Genomic DNA, 20,453 nt, shown 5'->3' with positions numbered 1-20,453 from the left:
CTTGTCGTAGGCAAGAGAACGAGGTGTTTCGTGCAGAGAAGGCGAACGGTTTTTGATAATTTCTCCTACTGCTAGGGATCCTCTCTCATAGCACATGGTTGGCATATTGATTTTCTTTTGCACGTCTGGCATGGTCTCTTCCAGGCTCACTTACTCATTCGCTCACTCGCTCCCTCGTTCCCTCCCGAAGAAACAAAAAAGTATCTCATTGGTATGCCTGTCCTTCCCGAGGACTTTTTTACTTTTGTTTCCTTCCCTTTATGACTCGGCCTGTTGTTGTTCCCATACAAGGCAGCTCGTCGCCATACACACACCCGTACAAAATAACAATTACGAAAAACCAGGAGTACAAAACGGTGGTCTATTTTTTTCCCCTTTGAAATTCTAATCTCTTCTCCTCCCTGAGACTGAGCTCGCTTGTAATCACGATTTTCTTTACTTCACTTCTCATTCCATCTCTTTGGTACGGTATATATGCTCTCGGAGCAGTCGTCTACCACACTTCTCTTTCTTACCTTTCTCTTCCCCTCCGTCGTTTGTTTATATGACTGTATTGTGCCGTTGTCGTCTCTTCTTGATGATGATGATGTTGCATGGTTCTTTCCTTTTTTTCCCCCCAGAGACACTCGCTAAGGTTTACATGATATGATGACGTTGATGTGGGTTTTTGGAGAGTGTTGGTTTTGCTTAGACTTGTAGCAGGGAGACGGGTTTATGATTGGTTAGACTAATGTATTTTGTGCGCTTTTTGTTTGTGGATGTGTTTGGAAATAACTGCGTGTGTGATGTTGCGAGTGGTGCCACGTGCTGTGTGTTTTGTTGCTGTTGGGATACCAGGTCGGTTTTGCTTGATTGGAAGGGCGGTTGGAGTGTTGGTCGGAGTGCGATGGCAAGCCCCCTTTTTTTTTTTTTTTCGAACACGCCTTTACGCTCGTGTAGCATCTACACTTGCTGTTGAGAAGTTTCTTTCGATGTTTTGCGAATCAGCATCGTGCTGACTGACATCATTGCGTCCTCGATTCGCAGCACTTGTATTGGCGTAGACGGTTCTCAATGATTCCGTGGAGAGACAGCTACTTCCAAACCCAGAACGCCTCTGCGAGCTTTCCAACTCTTCAAAGGGCAAAATCTGGAAAAGGCGGGTGTGGTCGATATCCCACCTCGAGTTTTTGCGCCAGTGAAGGAGTGCGCGCAAATGCGCAATTTGACAGTACTGAGCCCCAATCATTTGCGCACCGGTTGATGACGCCATGGAACTCAAGCATCTGATTGGGTTCAGACACGAGTTGATGGGTACTGCAGTGATAGCGATATCAGTACCGAGGACAGTCAGGATGGGGATGCAAGTGATAACTCTGACCCTCAAACCCCGAAAGCCAGAGCTCGCGTATACCCCAGTTTTTCGAATGTTCCCAGGATGAAGTAAGCAATCAGATTCAACAATGCGGCAAGGGCTAATTGATTTACTAGAGAGCATCTATAGCGGAGATGTTGTCTTCTTGTTGCTCTTCCTCTCGTGATCTGTGTGGTAAAGGGATGGCCAAGGCGGCGGTTGCGTCATCGACCAGGGGGTGTCGCGTGCGCCTGCCCGAGTCGCCCTCGGAGCCTCATCAACCTCAACCCCGCAACCCTCACCCATGCGAGGATACCTATGCTGATGAGCTCGCAAAGCCCGGTTCTGCGCAGTGCCAAAAGCGAAGGTTGACCTGCAGGAAACATGGAGGACAGGGTTTCCCACCCTGGCCGCCGCAAACCTTGAGCTTGCGCCGCGTCACTCAACACTGGGCGCGTTTCATCGTCGTCGAATCGTTCAAACATCTCGAGTTGCGGCAGATGAGCGGTCAACACCCAGCATGGCCCGTCTCACCCCGCAACGCGAGTGATGGTCTCGGGGCATCTACCTTGCTTTGTTTGCAAAGCGGTGCGACTGTTTCCACTGGCTACCCGCGTCGTGTGAATGGTTGCAGCGCATGAGCTTAGGGTGCGGGTTGGCTGACAGGCACAGTACGCGACCCTGTGCCGTTGCTGCCGTGGCACGAAGGCGACATCTCTCTTGAAAAGAATACGAAGGACGCCACCTCGTCTTCAATCATGTCCAAAGCCGCGAAAAGGCGGAGCAGAGGCAGCGAGGCCAGACAAATCCTCCGCTATCACGTTTCTATCTGCCTTTCTCGTTTGCCACTGCCTTGGCCGCTTGGCCGGCCGCTCTTATCTCCTTCCCCCTTCTCTCTGGATCCGCCCTCCGCCCCCCGTCCCCTCTCCGCCGAGATGCGCGCCAAGCCCGCCGTCCGTCTTGGATGCTTCTTTCCGCTGGGCAACACCACCGGGATGCTTCCTGCTCCTCATCCGCCTGCCTGTTCTGGGAACGCGTCCATGCATCATGGTCCCATACGCCAATTCATCCCGACCTGTCGTCAGGCACAGCACTGCAAGCCCAAGAGCTCCCGCCAAGTGCTGTGGAACCCTATCAATATCCTCAATTTAACTCAAAGTCGAGGCCTACCGAGTATATATAGCCGCAGCACTCCGAGCAATTTGGCCGACGGCATTGCGCAGACACACCCCTCTACGCTCTCCACGTTACGCTAAGATGCGCTTCCTCGAGTCCAGTGCCGCCTTGGCAGCGCTCGCAGTTGTCGGCGAGGCCTCGACCCCTGCCGGTCACGTGCACGCCGTCCGCCCAGCATCTCTGCTGCAGCGCCGCGGTCCCCAAGTCTTCCCCCGGGACTGGCAGCCAGATGTCGAAAACTGGGGAGCAGCGCCAGAGCAGCCCAACGAGATCACGGTGCAAGCCGAGACTGAGGCCAAGACGCCCGTCACGTCGGTGGGTGCGCCTCCGATTCGTTTGAGGTGTGAAACGTGCTAAAGCGTCAGCCAGGATGCGCTCCAAAACGACATCGATTCCGCCGCTCTCCTTGACCACGCCGAGAACCTGCAGGCCATCGCCTACCAGACCACCGGCCGCAACCGCGTGTTCGGCAGCCCCGGCCACAACTTCACTACCCTATACCTGTACGAGCTCATCTCACAGCTGGACGAGTACTACGATGTCGAGTACCAGCCTTTCATCGAGACCTTCTCGGGCGGTGACGCCACCCTCACTGTCAATGGCGAGGACCAGCAGGCCGAGTTGATGACGTACGCGCCCAACGGCCAGGTCGAGGCCCCTATCGTTGCCGTGTCGAACCTGGGCTGCGAACCGGTAGGCGCCTGTTGTCTTGTTCTCGTTCTGCAATGCGATTAGCTGACGACAAATTGCAGTCCGACTTCCCAGCGGAGGTTTCAGGCGCCATCGCGCTGATCTCCCGTGGCACCTGTGACTTCGGTCTGAAGGCCGCCTACGCCGGCGCCGCAGGGGCTGCCGGAGCCGTCATCTACAACAATGTCAATGGCTCTCTAAGCGGCACTCTTGGTGCTCCCAACCGCACCGAGGGCACCTACCCGCCCACCGCGGCCATTTCTCTTAGCAACGGTCGCGCAATCCTTGCGCTGCTCGAGGCCGGCGAGGTCACTGGCGACCTCAACGTCAACTCCATCATTGAGGATCGCGTCACGTGAGTTTGCCCAGCACCCAGACCGCACCAGAATCCTTCTGGCTGACCCCTAATGCAGCATGAACGTCATTGCGCAGACCAAGGCTGGCGACCCTGACAACGTTATCTTCGTCGGCGCGCACTCCGACTCGGTCGAGGCGGGCCCTGGCATCAACGACAACGGCTCCGGATCCATCGGCATCCTCGAGGTTGCCCTGAAGCTGGCCAAGTACGAAGTCAACAACGCCGTGCGCTTCGCCTGGTGGTCGGCCGAGGAGTTTGGCCTGCTGGGTGCCGAGTACTACGTGAACCAGACGACGCCCGAGGACCTGGACAAGATCCGGCTGTACCTAAACTTCGACATGATCGCGTCGCCCAACTATTTCCTTGGCATCTACGACGGCGACGGGTCGGCCTTCAACCTTAGCGGACCGGCGGGCTCGGCGGAGGCGGAGGCGCTGTTCGAGGGCTACTTCGCGAGCAAGGAGCTGCCGTCGCAGCCCACGGAGTTCAGCGGACGCTCCGACTACGGGCCGTTCCTGGACGTCGGGGTGGCGGCGGGCGGGCTGTTCACCGGGGCGGAGCAGGTCAAGACGGAGGCGGAGGCGGCGCTGTACGGCGGCACGGCGGGGCTGGCGTACGACGAGAACTACCACCGCGTGGGCGACACGGTGGACAACCTGAACCTGGAGGCGTTCCTGATCAACACGCGGGCCATCGCGCACGCGGTGGCGACGTACGCCGACTCGTTCGACTCGCTGCCCGCGCGCAGCCAGCGCGTCGTCCGGCGCAGCCCGCTGGTGCCGAAGGCGAGGGCGACGGGCTGCCACCACAAGCACGCGGAGGAGGCCACGGCGAGGTAGGGCGTCGACGGGACGGCGATGGGAGCAGAGGAAAGGAGAGGGTTGCGGTGAGGCGTGGCTCGGAGATAGCAGCGATGGTAGTGTAGGGCAAAAGCCGAGATGCTCCGCGCAGTATATTGTTCTCGAAATGGAGCGGCTTCTAGCTTCTCCACATGGTGGATCGGTGTTAATGCCGGCGCCCGCGGGCTATAGGGAGCCGCCAGTGGCCGTTGATGGGCCGTGGCGCTTGGTGAAAGCCCCGTGTGGGCCCGTGAACGGCATTGCTGGCACTGCGGCGTCTACCGGTATGGAACGCACGCAACGAGGGCCGCGGCGGATGACGAAGTGCGCGGGACCCGGGATACCAAGCTTTGCGATCGGAGGCGAGTGGGCACCCTGGACGGCAGATTGCGCGGTCGCATGCGTGGTGGTGGAAATACAACGGCTGCGGTTGGCGGGCAATTGACGGCGGCGCGGTTAGGCAGGCGCTCAGGCCAGCCTCTTCATCTATCGCGTCCGTGCCGTTTCACCACCGCCGTGCGCGCCCCTTCGCTTCCAGCAGAAACACCAGCCGCGTTTCTATATGCGAAACACCCCCCCGGCTCGCTCGGCTGGCCGGCCAATGCCCGCGCGCGGATTGCCGATGCTGATTCGGCTCCAGCCCGCCAGGCCTCGCCCAGGTCCCGTCTGGAACGATCCGAGCCCGGACGCATCACCAGAGGGGAAACCAACTGCCGAGAGTCGAGTTTCGTTTCACGCAGCGAGATGACGGTGCCAGCAGTGGAGCGCTGCATGCCCCGTGGCTGAACAATCATGCCCTCCCCATTCGAGCCCGCATAGTATATAGTCCCGCCAAGCGCTGCCCCGGTGTCCGCCTTCTTTCTCCTTCACGCACAGCTGCCAGTTCAGCACGCATTACCTTCTTTTTTTTCTCGCAAGTCATTCTTTTCAGCCTCGACGGCTCCAGTCGTTCGCCTCGAGCTATTCTATCTTTTGGCCAGGTGCCAGATTCACATTCTTTGACTACTAGTCCTCACACTCACTTCCCAAAACAACCACAAATATGCGTGCCAACGTTGCGGCCGTCGCCGCCCTGGCTGGTGCTGCCCGCGCGGCCACCTCCACGAGCGCCTACACCGACTCGACCACCGGCATCAAGTTCCAGCGCTGGCAGGACGAGACCACCGGCTTCTCCTTCGGTGTCGCTCTTCCCGAGAGCCCCGATGCCAAGACCGACATCATTGGCCAGATGGTCGCCCCCGGCTCCGGCTGGGCTGGTGTCTCCATGACCTCCTCCATGATGGCCTCGACCCTGATTGCTGCTTGGCCCAACGGCGAGGACATTGTTGCCTCGGCCCGCAAGACCAATGCCTACTCCAACCCCGCCGTCATGGACGCCGTCACCCTCACCACCATCCCCGAGGGCACTTTCGTCAACTCCACCCACTACTCGTACACTTTCCTGTGCAGTGGCTGCGTGACTGGCGACTCTGGTGCTTTCGATGTCACCGGCACCACCGGCGTCCTCGGCTGGGCCTTCTCCAAGACTGCCCCCACCTCCCCCGGCAGCGCGTCCGCTACCCTCAACTACCACGCTGCTGGCTTCGGTGCCTTCGGCATGACCATCGCTGACGCTGAGTCCGCCGACTTCGCCACCTGGTCCAAGCTGGCCACTGGCTCCTCGGGCGCCTCCAGCTCCAGCAGCGCCTCCAACTCTACCACCACCCCCGCTGGCTCTGCCACCACCCCCTCCAGCACTCCCCTCGCCACTCCCTCCACCCTGAGCGACACCTACGACTACATCGTCGTCGGTGGTGGTGCCGCCGGTATCGTTGCCGCCGAGCGCCTCGCCGAGTCCAAGGCCTCCGTCCTCCTGATCGAGCGCGGTGGTGCCTCGTCCGCCTCCAGCGGTGGCAAGGACATGCTTGACTGGAACAGCACCGTCACCCCCTACGACGTCCCCGCCTACGGCTACGCCGTTTCCTCGACCGGCGATGTCTCTTACTGCACCGACACCGCCTCCCAGGCTGGTTGCATTCTCGGTGGCTCTTCTTCCATCAACGCCGAGATGTTCGTCAAGCCCCAGGAGGCCGACTTCGAGAACTGGCCCCAAGGATGGTCGTGGGCCGACGTCGAGTCCTCTGCCGAGGCCTTCTACGAGCGCAACCCCGGTACCACCCTCCCCTCCGCCGACGGCCGCCGCTACAACCAGGGCGTCTACGAGACCCTGTCCAAGCTTTTCAAGAGCAACGGCTGGAGCGAGGTCGACGCCATTGAGGAGCCCAACAAGAAGGAGAAGGTCTTCTCGCACCCTCCCTTCAACGTCAAGGACTCTCTCCGTGCCGGTCCCGTCCTGACCTACCTGCCCGAGGCCCAGGCGCTTGACAACTTCAAGCTCCAGCTCAACTCCAAGGTCGTCCGTGTCATGCGCACTGGCTCTTCCATCACCGGTGTCGAGATCGAGAACGCCGACGGCGCTGCCCAGATCATCAACCTTACCAAGAACGGCAAGGTCGTCCTCGCTGCCGGTGCCCTGTCCACCCCCCGCATCCTGTTCAACTCTGGCATCGGTCCCGCCGACCAGCTCGAGATCGTCAACAGCGCCAACAACGGCATCACCCTCGACTCGGCTGACTATATCGAGCTCCCCGTCGGCAAGGGCCTCAAGGACCACCCCATTCTGTCCATGACGGTCAAGGTCAACGGTGGCAACATGACCGTCTTCGACCCCACCAACCCCTCCGACTCGGACATTGCTCTCTACAAGCAGGGCTCCGGTCCTCTCGCCGAGGGTATGCAGCGTCTCAACTTCTGGACCAGCGTCGAGGGCTCCGACGGCAAGACGCGCTACGTCCAGGGCACCACCTCCGTCTCCAGCTCCAACGAGATCAAGGTCAAGGTCTACCTCACCCACGGTCTCACCTCGACCGGCCGCCTCGGCATCGACGAGTCGGGCGCCACCACGCTGATGACGGAGCCGTGGCTCACGACCGACGCCGACAAGGCCGCCATCACCTCCTTCATCAACGAGTTCTTCGGCTACGTCCAGAAGTCGGGCACCATGAGCGTCACGTCGACCACCGGCGGCAACGTCACCGCGGCCGACCTCATCGCCAAGCTGACGACCGGCTCGCACTTCGTCGGCACCGCCAAGATGGGCACCGACTCGGGCCTGGAGAACGACGGCACCTCGGTCGTCGACACGGACTGCAAGGTCTACGGCACCGACAACCTGTACGTCGTCGACGCCTCGATCCACCCCGACCTGCCCACCGGCAACACCCAGGCCATCGTCTACGTCGCCGCCGAGCACGCCGCCAAGAAGATCTCCGGCCAGACCACCACCATCTCCACCGGCTCGTCGTCGTCGTCTTCCGCTGCTGCTTCCTCCAGCCAGAGCTCCGTCGCCGCCTCTTCCGGCTCCGAGACCGAGTCTTCCTCCTCCGCCGTCGCCGACCAGTCCGCCTCCGAGACCTCCACCGTCGCCGCCGCCACCACCCCCGCTCCTTCGTCCGGCTCCGGCGCTGAGGGTGCTGCCGACTCGGGCAAGTCCACCGTTACTACTACTATCACCGTCAAGAACACCTCGATGACCACCGTCTTCGTGACCGTGGCTGCTGGCGAAGCTGCTTCTGCCACCCCCGCCGCCGCCATCGCTGCCTCCGGCTCGGCCGCCGGTGCCGTCGGCGCCGCCTCCGTCGAGACCTCGACTTACATCGTCTCCGCTGCTGCCTCCGCCTCCGCCGCGGGCCAGCAGGCCCAGGGTGGCAAGCCCCAGGCCCAGGGCCAGGGCCAACAGGCCCAGGCCACCACCTTCGCCACCCAGGTCGTCGCGGCCGAGACGTCTGCCGTCGCCGCCGCCACGCCGTCCGCGCTCCCGTCGCTCGTCGCCAGCGGCATCGCGAGCAACTGGACCAACATCATCCCCAGCGCCGCGCTGACCCAGGTCATCGCCGCGCCGACGGGTGCGGCGGCGGTTGCCGGCGAGGCGCTGCCCGAGGGCACGCGGATCAAGGATGTGTTGGAGTGGTTTACGTTTGTGTTTGAGAGCGTTGTTAAGGGTGCGCTGAGGAGGTAGAGAAAGAGGGGGTGTTGAGCTTTTTTCTGTGGATGGATGGATGGTGGGAAGCTTCTTGTAGATATATAGTCGATTGTTTTAACTTTTTTGGCTTTTTGGTTGGTTGGTCGTGCGGCATTGCGGCGCGTTTTGCGCGCGCGGTGTTTTGCGTACTGCTGCTGCTGCTGCTGCTGCTTGTCGATATTATATTTTGCGAACAAAAATTTACTGTTGCTGCTGAACGTACGGATATGTGATGGGTTGGTGTGTGCGTGGTGATTTTTTCCCCTTCGTGCTTGTGATTCTACAGAGGGCGTTCCGCAGCCGGCGACTACCTAGAGCTCAGTTGCTTTTTTAAACCATAGCAGGTGGTAAAAGATACTTACCCGGCTCTTTGAGCCGCAACAACGACATCATCACTCTCTGTCATATTACATCCCCAAAACACATCTATAAAGTGTGGGTTATATCACCGCCTGCCAGCAAACTAAGCTAAGCCTAATTGAGAAAAGAAGCAAACAACCCGCCTGTGGCCTTAGGAGCGAGGCAGGCCTGTCTGGCAATTAAGTTTTCTCTGTACTTTTATGAGAATTGGTCTTCGTTGACGGATAAGGTTTTGACGACGTGGGGTTAAGGGGCAGCAGCGACGGGCGCCGCAGCCGATGGCTAGCGTGGATCTGTTTTTTGCTCATGTCATGGGTAGTTGAAGCTATCGTCCAGACGTGTATCTAGAATTAAGCGCGGTAGTTGACATTCGCGGCCTCAATCGAATCTCAGAAAAGGATTCGTATCCTTTGCCAGCACAGCAAGACATTATCAACGCAGTCCGGGGATGTAGTTACATCTCCGTGATGGACGCTACCTCATTTTTCTATCAGTGGCGTATCAAGAAGGAGGATCGCCACAAGCTTACCGTGAACTCTCACCGTGGCCAAGAATCCTTCAAGGTGGCTATTATGGGCTATATCAACTCCGGTTCCTACAGCCAGCGGCAGTTTGACGCGATCTTGCGCGATTTTCAATTCTACATACACGTCTGGACGATAGCTTCAACTACCTACGTATTGTTTTTTTTTTTTCCTCTAAGAACGAGCTAAGGCATAGTTACGCCATGTTCTGCTATTCTTCGCGCTAGCCATCGGCAGGAACATGGAACCGCTGGGTCGATGACGCAACAACCGCAGCTTTCGCCAACACCTCCTTCCATCACCCGACAGCTCCGGACTCAACCTGCGCATGGAGAAGAGCAGCAGCGCATGCGGGGAGCAGAGTAGTCACCGGTATCCACAACGAACCCGCCTCCATCTGGTCTACAGCCCTACGAGCTCTCTCCGCGCTGAGCGTCAGTCCTGGAGCCGCCGCCGTACCGCACCTTATCACCGGGAGATTGAAGGGTGCTGAAGATGCAATTTGTGATCGACGAGGTCATGATGTTTGCGCAGGGCTTTGGTTCTCGTGGGTTGAGGGTAACGATGGGTTGTGAAGTCGGTTGGGAAGCAGGGATGTTGCACGAGGTTTGATCTCTGCGGGCTTGATTTGCGCTGAAGTGTGGCGTGTCACTGATAGATTCCGTACAGAAGTAATGCTACATGCCATGATATTCAACGCCAGAGAAGGGTGGAAGTCAGCATGCACTCACTCATCGCCAATCAGAAGTGCAGGCTGATTGATATTGCCGCCCCCATCGCTTGGCGAGGTCGTATAAAAAAACATCTCGCCAGCCTGGCCAACTTCCCCGACTTTCGCTTACCTTCGCACTAACTTCGACACTGCGGTGCAATCATGACGGACATCGCAGGAGTGATCATTGGCGTGCCCGGCTTGATCAACGATATACTCGACCTCCGCGACCGCTGGGAGATGGTTGTAGACCATGAGCTCCTGCTCGAGTCAAGGAAAGCCCTCCTCATCCTCCACCGCAGCCTGCTGCGCCTTCGAACTTGGATCGCCTATTCCGGATTTGACGGAGAGGAGTTAGGGAGGAGACACCATCCTCGTTTGGAGGACCAAGACTACGTTGAAAACGCCAAGAGCTACTTCGGTGTCATCAGGGAGATCTGCAAATGGCTCCGGTCAAAATTTAGGAAGATCAGACAGGATGCAGCCGAGGATGGCGCTGTATCTTTGGAGATTCCGGTACTTGATCAAGGCCCAAAGAGACCGCGCTCGCCCTTTCGGTCTCGAGTCACCAATTTCCGAGAGGGAGTTCGCTGGTCAATCCATGGCCAACGGTTTTCAGAGCAAGTGAGAGAACTGAGCAAGATGGTCAACCACCTTTTTGAAGATTTCCCTGAATCCAGAGTGAGAATGGACTTACCCGGTGATGGACCCGACGATCCAAAGGGTGAAACCAATCTTCCCGACCATAGTGAGTCGAGCTGACACTCTGATATAGATGCGAACCTCGACGGAAGCACTTATAGGCCGAAAGCTGGCAAAGCAAATGTCACAGCTTATGTGAAACTGGAACGTATTGATGAATGGCTAGACCACCCGGATACAGTCAAAGAATACAAGCGCCGCAAGTCTTTGCGGCTTCCTAGAACATGCGACTGGATCTTGGAGCGGGATACGTACAGGTCTTGGTGCCTGAAACTGCCCCGGGTGATGGAGGCCGCATTCTCTGGATCCATGGACGACCGGGCTACGGGAAATCAATCATCTGCGCACGGGTCGTGCAATCCTTGGTTGAGCACATGGATGGAGAACAGCCGGTTGCGCATGCTTTCTGCTCCACCTTGGCTGAGTCGCAGAACAGTCTCGACATCATTCCTCGAGTCTGGCTCTCTCAGCTTGTCCGTCAGAATTCCTCCGCACGAGATATCGCGTTCCAGCACTTTGTCTCAACTTCCTCGTCGGAAGCAACAACCAGAGACTCCCTGAGACTATTAAGGTCCATTCTCTCCGGCGTTCCAAGGTGTACGCTTGTCTTGGATGGTCTCGACGAGTTCAAGGACCGAGGCGAACGCGCAGCATTCCTTCAAGATTTCCGGACCGCAATTTCTTGGACTGACACGAGAGTCCTCGTCATGAGCAGAAGCGACAATCGCGAAGAGATCTCATCTTCGCTGAAGCATTATGCAGGACCTACATTCATGGAATATGAAATCACCGAACACGATGTTGAAAGCGATGTTGTGGTCCTTGCAAGAAAGGTCGTGGATGAGAGTTTGCCAAACCGGGCAGCCGAATTGAATATCGAACTAGCCAATCAACTTTCGAAGACTTCAGCGGGCTCCTTTTTGTGGATCAAGCTGCAGAAACATCGTCTTCAGGCTGGCAGGCACTCGGAAAGCTTTACCCAGGATGGCACCATCGACTTCGGAGAGCTTTCTGATGCCTTCGAAGGAAGTTGGCAACGTATTCAAAATTTGAATGGCCATGAGCAGCAGATCGCAGTGGCCATAATCCGCTGGACAGCATTTGCTTTCAGGCCGCTAACGTTGCCCGAAATAGTCCACGCCCTGAAGGTTAAATTAAGTAGCGACTTAGAAAGCCAGATCGATTCGATTGGAGAAAACTTCAAGAGGCTATGCGAGCCACTTCTGGAGTTGCGAAGATCAGATGGCGCTGACTCTATCCATTCTGCAACGATCCACCTCGTTCACACGTCCGTGAGAGATTACATCCTTTCGCCCCAATTTCAGCAGAGGGCCACTTTCCCCGTGTCAGCTCCAGATATCAGATAGCTCCGCTCAACATCGCCGTCTTGCGCGACTCTGCATCAGAGTCATCCATAATGAGAATGTTTGGAATGATCCTCGCCCAGACTTGCTGGACTACTCTGCGAGGTTCTGGTATCACCACGTTGCGGAAACCGAGGATTCAGACATACACAAATTCGATGATGTCACTGCATTTCTTGGGAGTAAATGTTTCAATCATTGGGCATCCTTTGTCGAAGAAAAGTTGATGCCGAAAATTGAGAACGAGGATGCCATCGCCGGGCCTTTTACCCCGCTTTACAGCCCCCTCTCGCAGCCGATGGCTAGCGCGAAGAATAGCAGAATATAGCGTAACTATATCTTAGCTCGTTTTTAGAGAGAAAAAAAATAATACGTATATAGAATTTTTAATTCGACATTCTCGTCCGGACGATAGCTTTAACTACCCATAACATGAGCACTTCTGGAGATGTCAAGGCTATGCAGCTACTTATTAACTACGGATCCGGCTTTGAAGCTCTCAATCGAGACGGCTTAGGGCCTTTGCACCTTGCGATCATCCGCAAACACCCGGATGTAGCGAAATACCTCCTGAACAAAGGTGCGGATCCGTCGACGCCAGCTAGATATGGGGAAACGGCCCTGCACTTCGCGGCTGAGAGTGGCGATGGAGACCTCGTTGAGATATTATTGAAGCACGGAGTAGACCCTGCGAAAAAGACTGTGGGTGGAAATACTGCATTGTTGCTCGCTGCCGGCAACGCCCACAACTCAGTCATTGATCGCCTGTTCCGAGTCGAGCTCGACGTTCCTTCATTGGTTGGCCATAGTCTATGGCTCCCGTATCTGAACGAAGCTGCCCGTACTGGAAACCTGCATCTGTTGCGGCTGGTTGTGAAGGAGCAGAGGGCGGAATCATTTTCGCCCGATCCCATGGGACGGAGCGCCCTGCACCTTGCCGCACGTGCTGGGAACGTGGAAGTCTTCGATTTCCTGCATGATCACGGCTTCGATTCTTTGGGCACTGACCATGCCGGTCGATCCATCTTGCACTATGCTTGTCAGTCTGGAAGCGTGCAAATGACTCGCCACATCCTCAGGCTTCCCGTCGCAGAACGGCTCCTATCCTCCGAGCACGAATGGACGCCGTTGTTCTGGGCGGCTCGAGCAGGGAACGCGCAGCTGGTCACTGATCTCATGCTCGCCGGCCTTCGAGAGACCACTGTCTCGACCGACGGTATGCCTGGAGCGTTCACGCCGTTTTCCTTGGCTGCATACCACGGGAACGACGGCCTGGTTGCGGATGAGAATTGCCCCTTGCGACTCAGAGAGAGGGACGACGCGGCGTGGAAGACCAAAAGAAGTCACACGGAACCATATCAATGCGACTCATGTTTTCTGGTGAGTGACTGGGATGGAAGGCTTGCTTTGTACGTACGTACCACTTTGCTGACAAGGTAGATGATACGTGGGCCGGCTTTCCACTGCCGCGCGTGTCTGGACTTTGACTACTGCTTCTCATGTCAGCCCGCGTTCGAGAAGTTCCACGTCGACCACGGATGGGACCGCATAGAAGGAGATGAGGAGATTCCGTAGTGTCACGGCCCCCTGAAGGCAACATCTGCCAGCCGGCCGGCTTCGTAGCAGGGACGATGAGTCTTCTCCATCATTCCGCGCGTCCCGAGTCGGCGGGAACGCGCATCGGCCGCGTGCGGTTCGTCACGGACATGACGGATGTATGCTGTACACGCCGATGGAAATGCGCATTCGGGGGCTCATGCCACTGCTCACCCTCGCCCCTTCAGTGAAGTCTCCAAGGTGGGGGTGGGTGTAGTTGGGCCAACGCGATACTTCCCGGCCTCTCTCTCTCATCTCCGCGAAGGGAGTTCGAGGTGGTGCTTCGAGGCTCGGAACACTCCGTCCGCACGCCCTTTTACCCCATCCTTGAGGACCGGGACTGGGGGACCCCGTGCTTTGCGCGTCGAGCAATGGCGCAATGCAAGAAGGCAGCCATGCGGCTTGTCCGCCCGGCAAGCGAGCGGGAATGGGAACGCGCGATAACCGTGGCGCAGAGAAGGCCGGGCAGTTGGAGTGTTCCGATCAGGCGGGGGAGAACGAGCTGCGGCGGAAGACGTGCTGACGGGAAGGGGAGGGGGCAGGGGCGAGAGGCGGTCGGAGGGCGACAAAGCACAGAGGTGATGGGATATTGCGCACGTCGTCGTCTACGATGGGGAGGGGCTTGGGTGCAGCCTGTGGTTCGAGTAGTCTGCGCATGAGCGTGCATAGGCCGTACGTACAATACCCTTCACGGCTGATGGGGGTTTGAGCGGCGCGGCGAAACGATGCGTGGGTTCGGAGTTGGGGGGATACCGGTGAGTCCGATTCACTTCTGATCATGGCAGTGGTTTCCACGCTTTCAGGCCGCCGGTATCAGCGCATAAGCAGCGATTTTGTCGAAGGAGAAGCCGAGACAGGGCTAAGGCGACATCCTTCCAGTTGCGGCATGCGCCATTAACTTGAAAGTGGCAGCTGGGCTAGCTGGCGTGAAGTCACGTGGGTTGGGTGAGCATCAGCATCGGCATCGGCATCGGTGGACGTTGATGCGGTGTGGTGCAACACCATCTCGATCCAGTTTTCGGGGGCGGTTCCGCTGCGCTGGAGTTGGATGGGAGCCGAATGCAGGCGCGGGCTGGCGGGGGCCAGCCCACTTTTCGCAGCAGAGCTAGCTCAGGAGTCGGCTCACACTGGACGTCTGGTGCGAAAACACCGAGGTGCGGCCTCGAACTACGTTGTTGCAGCAGCCGTCGTCCAGGGCGGCGGGTACGGCGTCCAAATATCGATCAGCTCTTGAGCCGCACCGGTCATGAGTCGCCGGCAAGCTTCGCAATCAGGCCCGTTTGGGCAAGCGCGGCTCGCATGTGATGGGTTGGGGCCGATCCGCTAGGCTTGGGCCCACAGTCGAGCGCACGGTGGGGCTGGCATGCGCGGTGCTCATGGGGCAGCAAGCCGGCCAACAGCGGAGGCGGATGGATGAGCGGAGACGGCGGAGGCAGGGAAACGGGGGAGGCGAACGGCCCAGCAACTCCAGATTTGCCTGCTCGCTCCCACACTTCTCCTATTCTCACCCGCAACCCTCGCGACGGGCCTGTCGCCCAGCGAAAAGTGCCTCTTTTCGACGCGCCGTTGGGATGCCGTCATCGGCTGGACGTGATTTTCGCTTCCCTGCGCCACTCCCGCCCGGATGGCCGCCATGAGGCTCAAAAGGGCGGCGGCAGCGGCGCTTAATTGGCCGATTAAGAATTTAAGCTTGTCGCACTGACGTCACGGGTCGTCGCTTGACCCGCCTTGTTGCGTTGCCCAGCCCTTGGCATACGCGCGCCCGCAGCCAACACCGCGTGTGTCTGCCGCGCCGGCCTAGACTCCCACACCTCGCTATCGTGCACGCTCCAGTATGAAATCACCACACCCACAATTCGCCCACCAGCCCGGGCCATCTCCCGCACGCCTGGCGCTGGCCGTCAACAATCCCAAATGGATCTCCGGTCTGCATGCCGCTTCGCGCTGCTCCGAGCCCCCGCTCCGCCGTGCTTTTTGTGGTCCCTGATATCATCGCCCTCCGCCCAAGGGTCTGCACTGTGGACCGCAGACATGGCCGCTCATGCTGGGGAGTTAAAAGGGAACCACCACTCCCCGCTACTCCTTCTCCGCCTCACCAACTCCCTCTCCATTCCCCGTGACGCACTGTTGTTTTCGGTGCCGCACGCTTCGCCATGGGTTTCTCAGGCTTCACGCACACCGGCTTCCTCGGCGGGAAGATCGGAGGAAAGGCCCTCCAGATTGGTGTCTGTATCACTGCCGCCTCCGGTTTCCTCCTCTTCGGGTAAGCTGCCACTCGAGCTTCTCCGCCTTCCCCAGAGCTAACGCCGCGACTACAGTTATGACCAGGGAATCATGGCTGGAATCATTTCCGAGCCCATGTTCTTGAAGGACTTCCCCCTGATGGACAGCAACTACAAGGACGGCTCCATTCAGGCCTTGGTTGTTGCCATCTACGAAATCGGTTGTCTGCTCGGCTCGTTCTTCATCATCGGCTACGGTGACAAGCTCGGTCGGAGGAAATCCGTGCTGATCGGCACCACCATCATGCTCGTCGGCACCGCCATCCAGACCGCCTCGGTTACCATGGGCATGTTGATCGCCGGCCGCATTATCACCGGTGTAGGCAACGGCATGAACACTTCGAGTATTCCCGTCTGGCAGTCCGAAATGGCCCCGCCCAAGATTCGTGGCTTCCTCGTCTTGTTCGAGGGTGCTCTGATCACCGGTGGTATCTGTGTCAGTTACTGGTATGTTCTCACTGCTTGCTTTCTTCGCCACCTGCAGCGCACTGACACTGTCATAGGATCAACTACGGCTTCTGGTTCGTCACGCAGTACGGATCCTTCCAGTGGCGCTTCCCCATCGCCTTCCAGGCCGTCTTCGGTTTCTTGCTCATCCTCGGTGTTCTCGCCTACCCGGAGTCGCCTCGCTGGCTGCTCAAGCATGGCAAGGAGGACGCTGCTCGCGACATCATGGCCCATCTCTACGACAGCTCCACCGACGACCAGAGGGTCAACGCCGAGGTCGAAGACATCCAGAAGATCAACGCCATCACCGGCGGCAAGAAGCTCACCTTCAAGGAGTTCTTCAGCAAGGGCCCCGAGATGAACCGCTGGCGTGCCACCATTGCCTTCTGCTCTCAGGCATTCCAGCAGATTGGTGGTCTGAACCTGGTCACTTAGTACGTTTTTCCATCCTTCCATCTCACCCATCAGGATGCTAACAGCTCCCAGCTACGCTACCACCGTCTTCGAAGACTCCCTTGGTTTCGATGCCGAGCTTTCCCGTCTGATGACTGGTTGCTTGGGCACCGAGTTCTTCATCGCCGCCCTCGTCGCCCTGTTCATCGTCGACCGTCTCGGTCGCCGCACGCTCATGCTCTGGGGTGCCGTCGGCATGGCCATTTCTCTGCTCGTCGTCGGTGCCTGCCTCGCGCCCGGCACCAAGCCCGCCGCTCTCGCCGCGACCGTCTTCATCTTCGTCTACAACTCGTTCTTCGCCATGGGCTGGCTCGGTGTCACTTGGCTGTAAGTTTTTACACACACCGGCCGACCTCGCTGGCATTGATGCTAACGTAAAACGAAAGTTACCCGGCCGAAATCACTCCCATCCGCATCCGTGCCGAGGCCAACGGCCTGTCGACCAGCGCCAACTGGATCTTCAACTACGCCGTCGTCCAGCTCGCGCCCATCATGATCAACAAGATCGCGTGGGAGACGTACTTTGTCTTCATGTGCTTCAACTTCGCCTTCATCCCGATCGTCTACTTCACCTTCGTCGAGACCAACGGTAAGCTCTCAATCAATCCCTCTCTTCTCATCCAAACGAACATGCGACTAATAGATTTATCCATGCAGGCTACCCTCTCGAGAAGATGGACGCCATCTTCGCCGAGGCGTACGAGAAGAACGAGAACCCGGTGTGGACGGAGCGCCGCGTGCGCAAGGGCGAGAAGCTCGACGTCGAGAAGACGCTCGAGGACGCGGAGCGCTTGGCCGAGAACCGCGGCGACGTGCCGCGCCGCAGCCAGGAAAACTCCGACTCGGATTGGGAGAAGAGCCGGAGCAACCAGAAGGAGATGAACTAGGGCTTCTGGTTCTTCTTCTTCTCGACTGTTGTTTCCTGTCGCGCGCGCGCGCGCATGTTCCAGGCGTGCGTTGGCGGCGTTGCTCGCTCGCTCGCTCTTGATTGAGTTGGGTTGAGCGCTTGAGAACCCGCCTCACCCGCCCCCCTCGTGGGGGGTTTTCGTTAGCGTTGTTGTTGTCTGTTTTTTCTTTATGATACCATGATGTGCATGTAAAGGGATTTTGATAGGTATTGGCGGTGGATGATATTGTATGAATATTGTTTTGATGATACCAATGAGCGGGGGCTGTAAGTAGCTTAGAGCCTCTTCCTGATGAGTGTAACCAAAAAAATCAAGCAAAAACTTTTCGGGATTATCTTGTGTGCGGAATCGGAAAGATGTGGGGTGTTATTGATCTTTGAATCGAAGAAGCTGCTACCACACCACACCAGAGTACTTGGGCTGTTGGTCCACCTGGAAGACTGCGGGATTTCGAAAGGTATGTGTTGTTACCACTGTAATCCTTAATCTACTGTCTGACGGTTGTTGATAACTTTATGTAAATGCACTTGTGCAGTAACGAACAACGCGACTGTCGAGCACCCCTAATCAGGCCATGTACCTGGAATTTGACTGTCAGCACTACGGTTCGTGTTTGGTGCGAGGTGAAGCGCCAGTGCGAGGAACGATCGGAAAGCCGCTGCTACCGTGCACTTTGAAAACAACATGCAGCGAGAAAGAAAAAAGCACGTGCTGAGCGAATATAGCGCTTACCCTCCACCCTCTCTGCCGGAACACGAACACCAAACACGTCCAATACAGTGCAAAATCGAGGAGCTGTAGGGTTGTTTGATTCACACACGGGACAAAGGCGTCGTCATCGGAACACCGAGCCGTGGCCATGCAACGGCCTGGAATAATCCGTAGACGATTGAGGGTACACTTGGCGACGACGGCCATTGGCAGAATGTGCGATATATTATTCCCTCCCCGCATGGGAAAACAGTGGTACTAGTCCGAGACAGGTCTGTAAAGGATATCCGAGTAAGCGCGGCAGTGCTGAGGACGGCCCCCCGCAAACGGACGGGATTCCCGTGGGGGTTGGAGCGGAGAGCCGAGAAAGTGACGTTGACTGGGATTTTCAGATACGGCCGCCATGGGCACTTTCTCATTTCTGCATGCTCGGTTTCCCGAGTGTAGGCGAATGGTAAATGCGGGGAAGTGGACTGACATGATTTGAGCCCCGAATACTGCAGTTTACGCCGTGTTGGCGAACTGAATCTGCGACGACTCCAGAGAGACCAGTGCGCTTCCCGAACGATTTACATTCTCACGAGAGATGTAAGCGTGAGATTCAAAAGGCATAATCGAATTCCGAAACCCGACGAACTGGTTGTACTGGAGATGCGGAGAAGTAAGTAGACTTCTTGGAATCCACGTACAGCGAATATTACACAACGGAGCTTTTTCCGGAATGGGCGCAACACATGGGCTCCCGAAGCTTTCTTCAATCATCTGGGTATATTACCAGCCATGCTGCTGATGGAGTCCCACCTCAGTGCCCGCTGACGATCCTCGCCTGCGCTGACATCCGTCACCATGCCTTCTCGACCCTCCATCCCCCTTTCTCCTGCGCTGAGCCTTGAGCGGTGCAACGACCAAGAACTGACTGGTACAGCTCTAGCCGGGAAGAACATAGTCATCACGGGCGGTGCTTCGGGTGTCGGTGCCGCGCTCGCGGAGACATTTGCCGGGAACGGGTATGCGATATCCACCTCTTCCACTCCATCGTCTTACCCCTCCACAACTCCCGAATAGCTCAACGTCGCTAACCCACACATCCAGGGCATACGTCAACATCCTCGACATCAACGAGCCCCTCGGCACCGCCCACGCCGCCTCCCTCCAAGCAAAAGGCTACCAGTGCGCCACCCTCCCCTCCACCCACCCGTCCCCGCTCACTTCTCTCCCCCTCCTCCCACAGCGCCCAATTCATCCACTGCGACCTCACATCCTGGCCCGCCCAAGCCGCGGCTTTCGCCACCGCCGCGGCCTTCGACCCCTCCTCCCCTCCCACCATCCACACCGTTATCGCCTGCGCCGGCGTCCTCGGTACGCCCTTCATCACCGCGGACGACCACGACCCTCTCCCCACCGCCACCGCCTCCCTCTCAGACCTCCCCTCCCCCTCCTCCTCCCACTCGCCCGCCGCCCCACCCCCACCTCCTCCCCCGGACACAACCCCCTACCTCGTCAACGCCATCGCCCTCCACTACACCGCCTCCCTCGCCACCCACTTCTTCTCCACCTCCCCCCAACCAGGCCACCATCTCATCCTCCTCACCTCCATGCTCGCCTACCTCGACTTCCCCAACGCCGCGGCTTACACCGCCTCCAAGCACGCCGCCCGCGGCCTCTTCCGCATCCTCGCCCCGCTCCTCGCGCGCCGCGGCACCGCCCGCGTCAACGCCGTCGCGCCGTGGTTGACGCGCACGCCCATGACGGACGGGAGTAGGGGGGAGGCGCCGGATTTGTGCGGGTTGTTTGAAGCGGTCGGGTGTGGGGTTGCGGGGGATGCGGGGTGCGTGGGGAGGGCGGTGGGGGTGTTGCTGGAGGGGGATGTTTGTGGTGAGTCTCTTCTCTTTTTTTAGGGGGGGTGTGTTGGGGGGAGAATGGTGGTGGTGTGGTGTG

General features: G+C 58.1%; 5 protein-coding genes across 5 annotated transcripts; all 5 read left to right on the top strand.

The window, feature by feature from the left end:
• Positions 1-2,590: 2,590 nt before the first annotated feature.
• On the top strand, positions 2,591-4,396 carry SLS55_006845 (uncharacterized protein; the record flags this gene model as incomplete). The annotated part of the gene is given in 4 exon segments (XM_066778274.1): positions 2,591-2,850; positions 2,869-3,202; positions 3,262-3,554; positions 3,613-4,396. The coding sequence occupies 4 exon segments, from the start codon at positions 2,591-2,593 to the stop codon at positions 4,394-4,396; spliced, it is 1,671 nt and encodes a 556-aa protein (XP_066630711.1).
• Positions 4,397-5,438: 1,042 nt separating this feature from the next.
• Positions 5,439-8,453, top strand: SLS55_006844 (uncharacterized protein; the record flags this gene model as incomplete). Its single annotated transcript, XM_066778273.1, has 1 exon — positions 5,439-8,453. One exon carries the CDS (start codon positions 5,439-5,441, stop codon positions 8,451-8,453), a length of 3,015 nt encoding a protein of 1,004 aa, XP_066630710.1.
• Positions 8,454-10,214: 1,761 nt separating this feature from the next.
• On the top strand, positions 10,215-13,693 carry SLS55_006843 (uncharacterized protein; the record flags this gene model as incomplete). Its single annotated transcript, XM_066778272.1, has 4 exons — positions 10,215-10,733; positions 10,976-11,792; positions 12,567-13,393; positions 13,625-13,693. 4 exons carry the CDS (start codon positions 10,215-10,217, stop codon positions 13,691-13,693), a joined length of 2,232 nt encoding a protein of 743 aa, XP_066630709.1.
• Positions 13,694-15,867: 2,174 nt separating this feature from the next.
• SLS55_006842 (uncharacterized protein) lies at positions 15,868-16,878 on the top strand (the record flags this gene model as incomplete). Its single annotated transcript, XM_066778271.1, has 3 exons — positions 15,868-15,977; positions 16,033-16,443; positions 16,500-16,878. The coding sequence occupies 3 exons, from the start codon at positions 15,868-15,870 to the stop codon at positions 16,876-16,878; spliced, it is 900 nt and encodes a 299-aa protein (XP_066630708.1).
• Positions 16,879-16,912: 34 nt separating this feature from the next.
• Positions 16,913-17,783, top strand: SLS55_006841 (uncharacterized protein; the record flags this gene model as incomplete). Its single annotated transcript, XM_066778270.1, has 3 exons — positions 16,913-17,223; positions 17,283-17,485; positions 17,554-17,783. The coding sequence occupies 3 exons, from the start codon at positions 16,913-16,915 to the stop codon at positions 17,781-17,783; spliced, it is 744 nt and encodes a 247-aa protein (XP_066630707.1).
• Positions 17,784-20,453: the final 2,670 nt, after the last annotated feature.

This window comes from Diplodia seriata (genome assembly GCF_021436955.1).
Source record: "Diplodia seriata strain FDS-637 chromosome Unknown scaffold_7, whole genome shotgun sequence".
In the NCBI taxonomy this organism is placed as follows: Eukaryota; Fungi; Ascomycota; class Dothideomycetes; order Botryosphaeriales; family Botryosphaeriaceae; genus Diplodia; species Diplodia seriata.
Note: the sequence above shows the minus strand (reverse complement) of the source record. Positions and strands in the feature narration are given on the sequence as shown.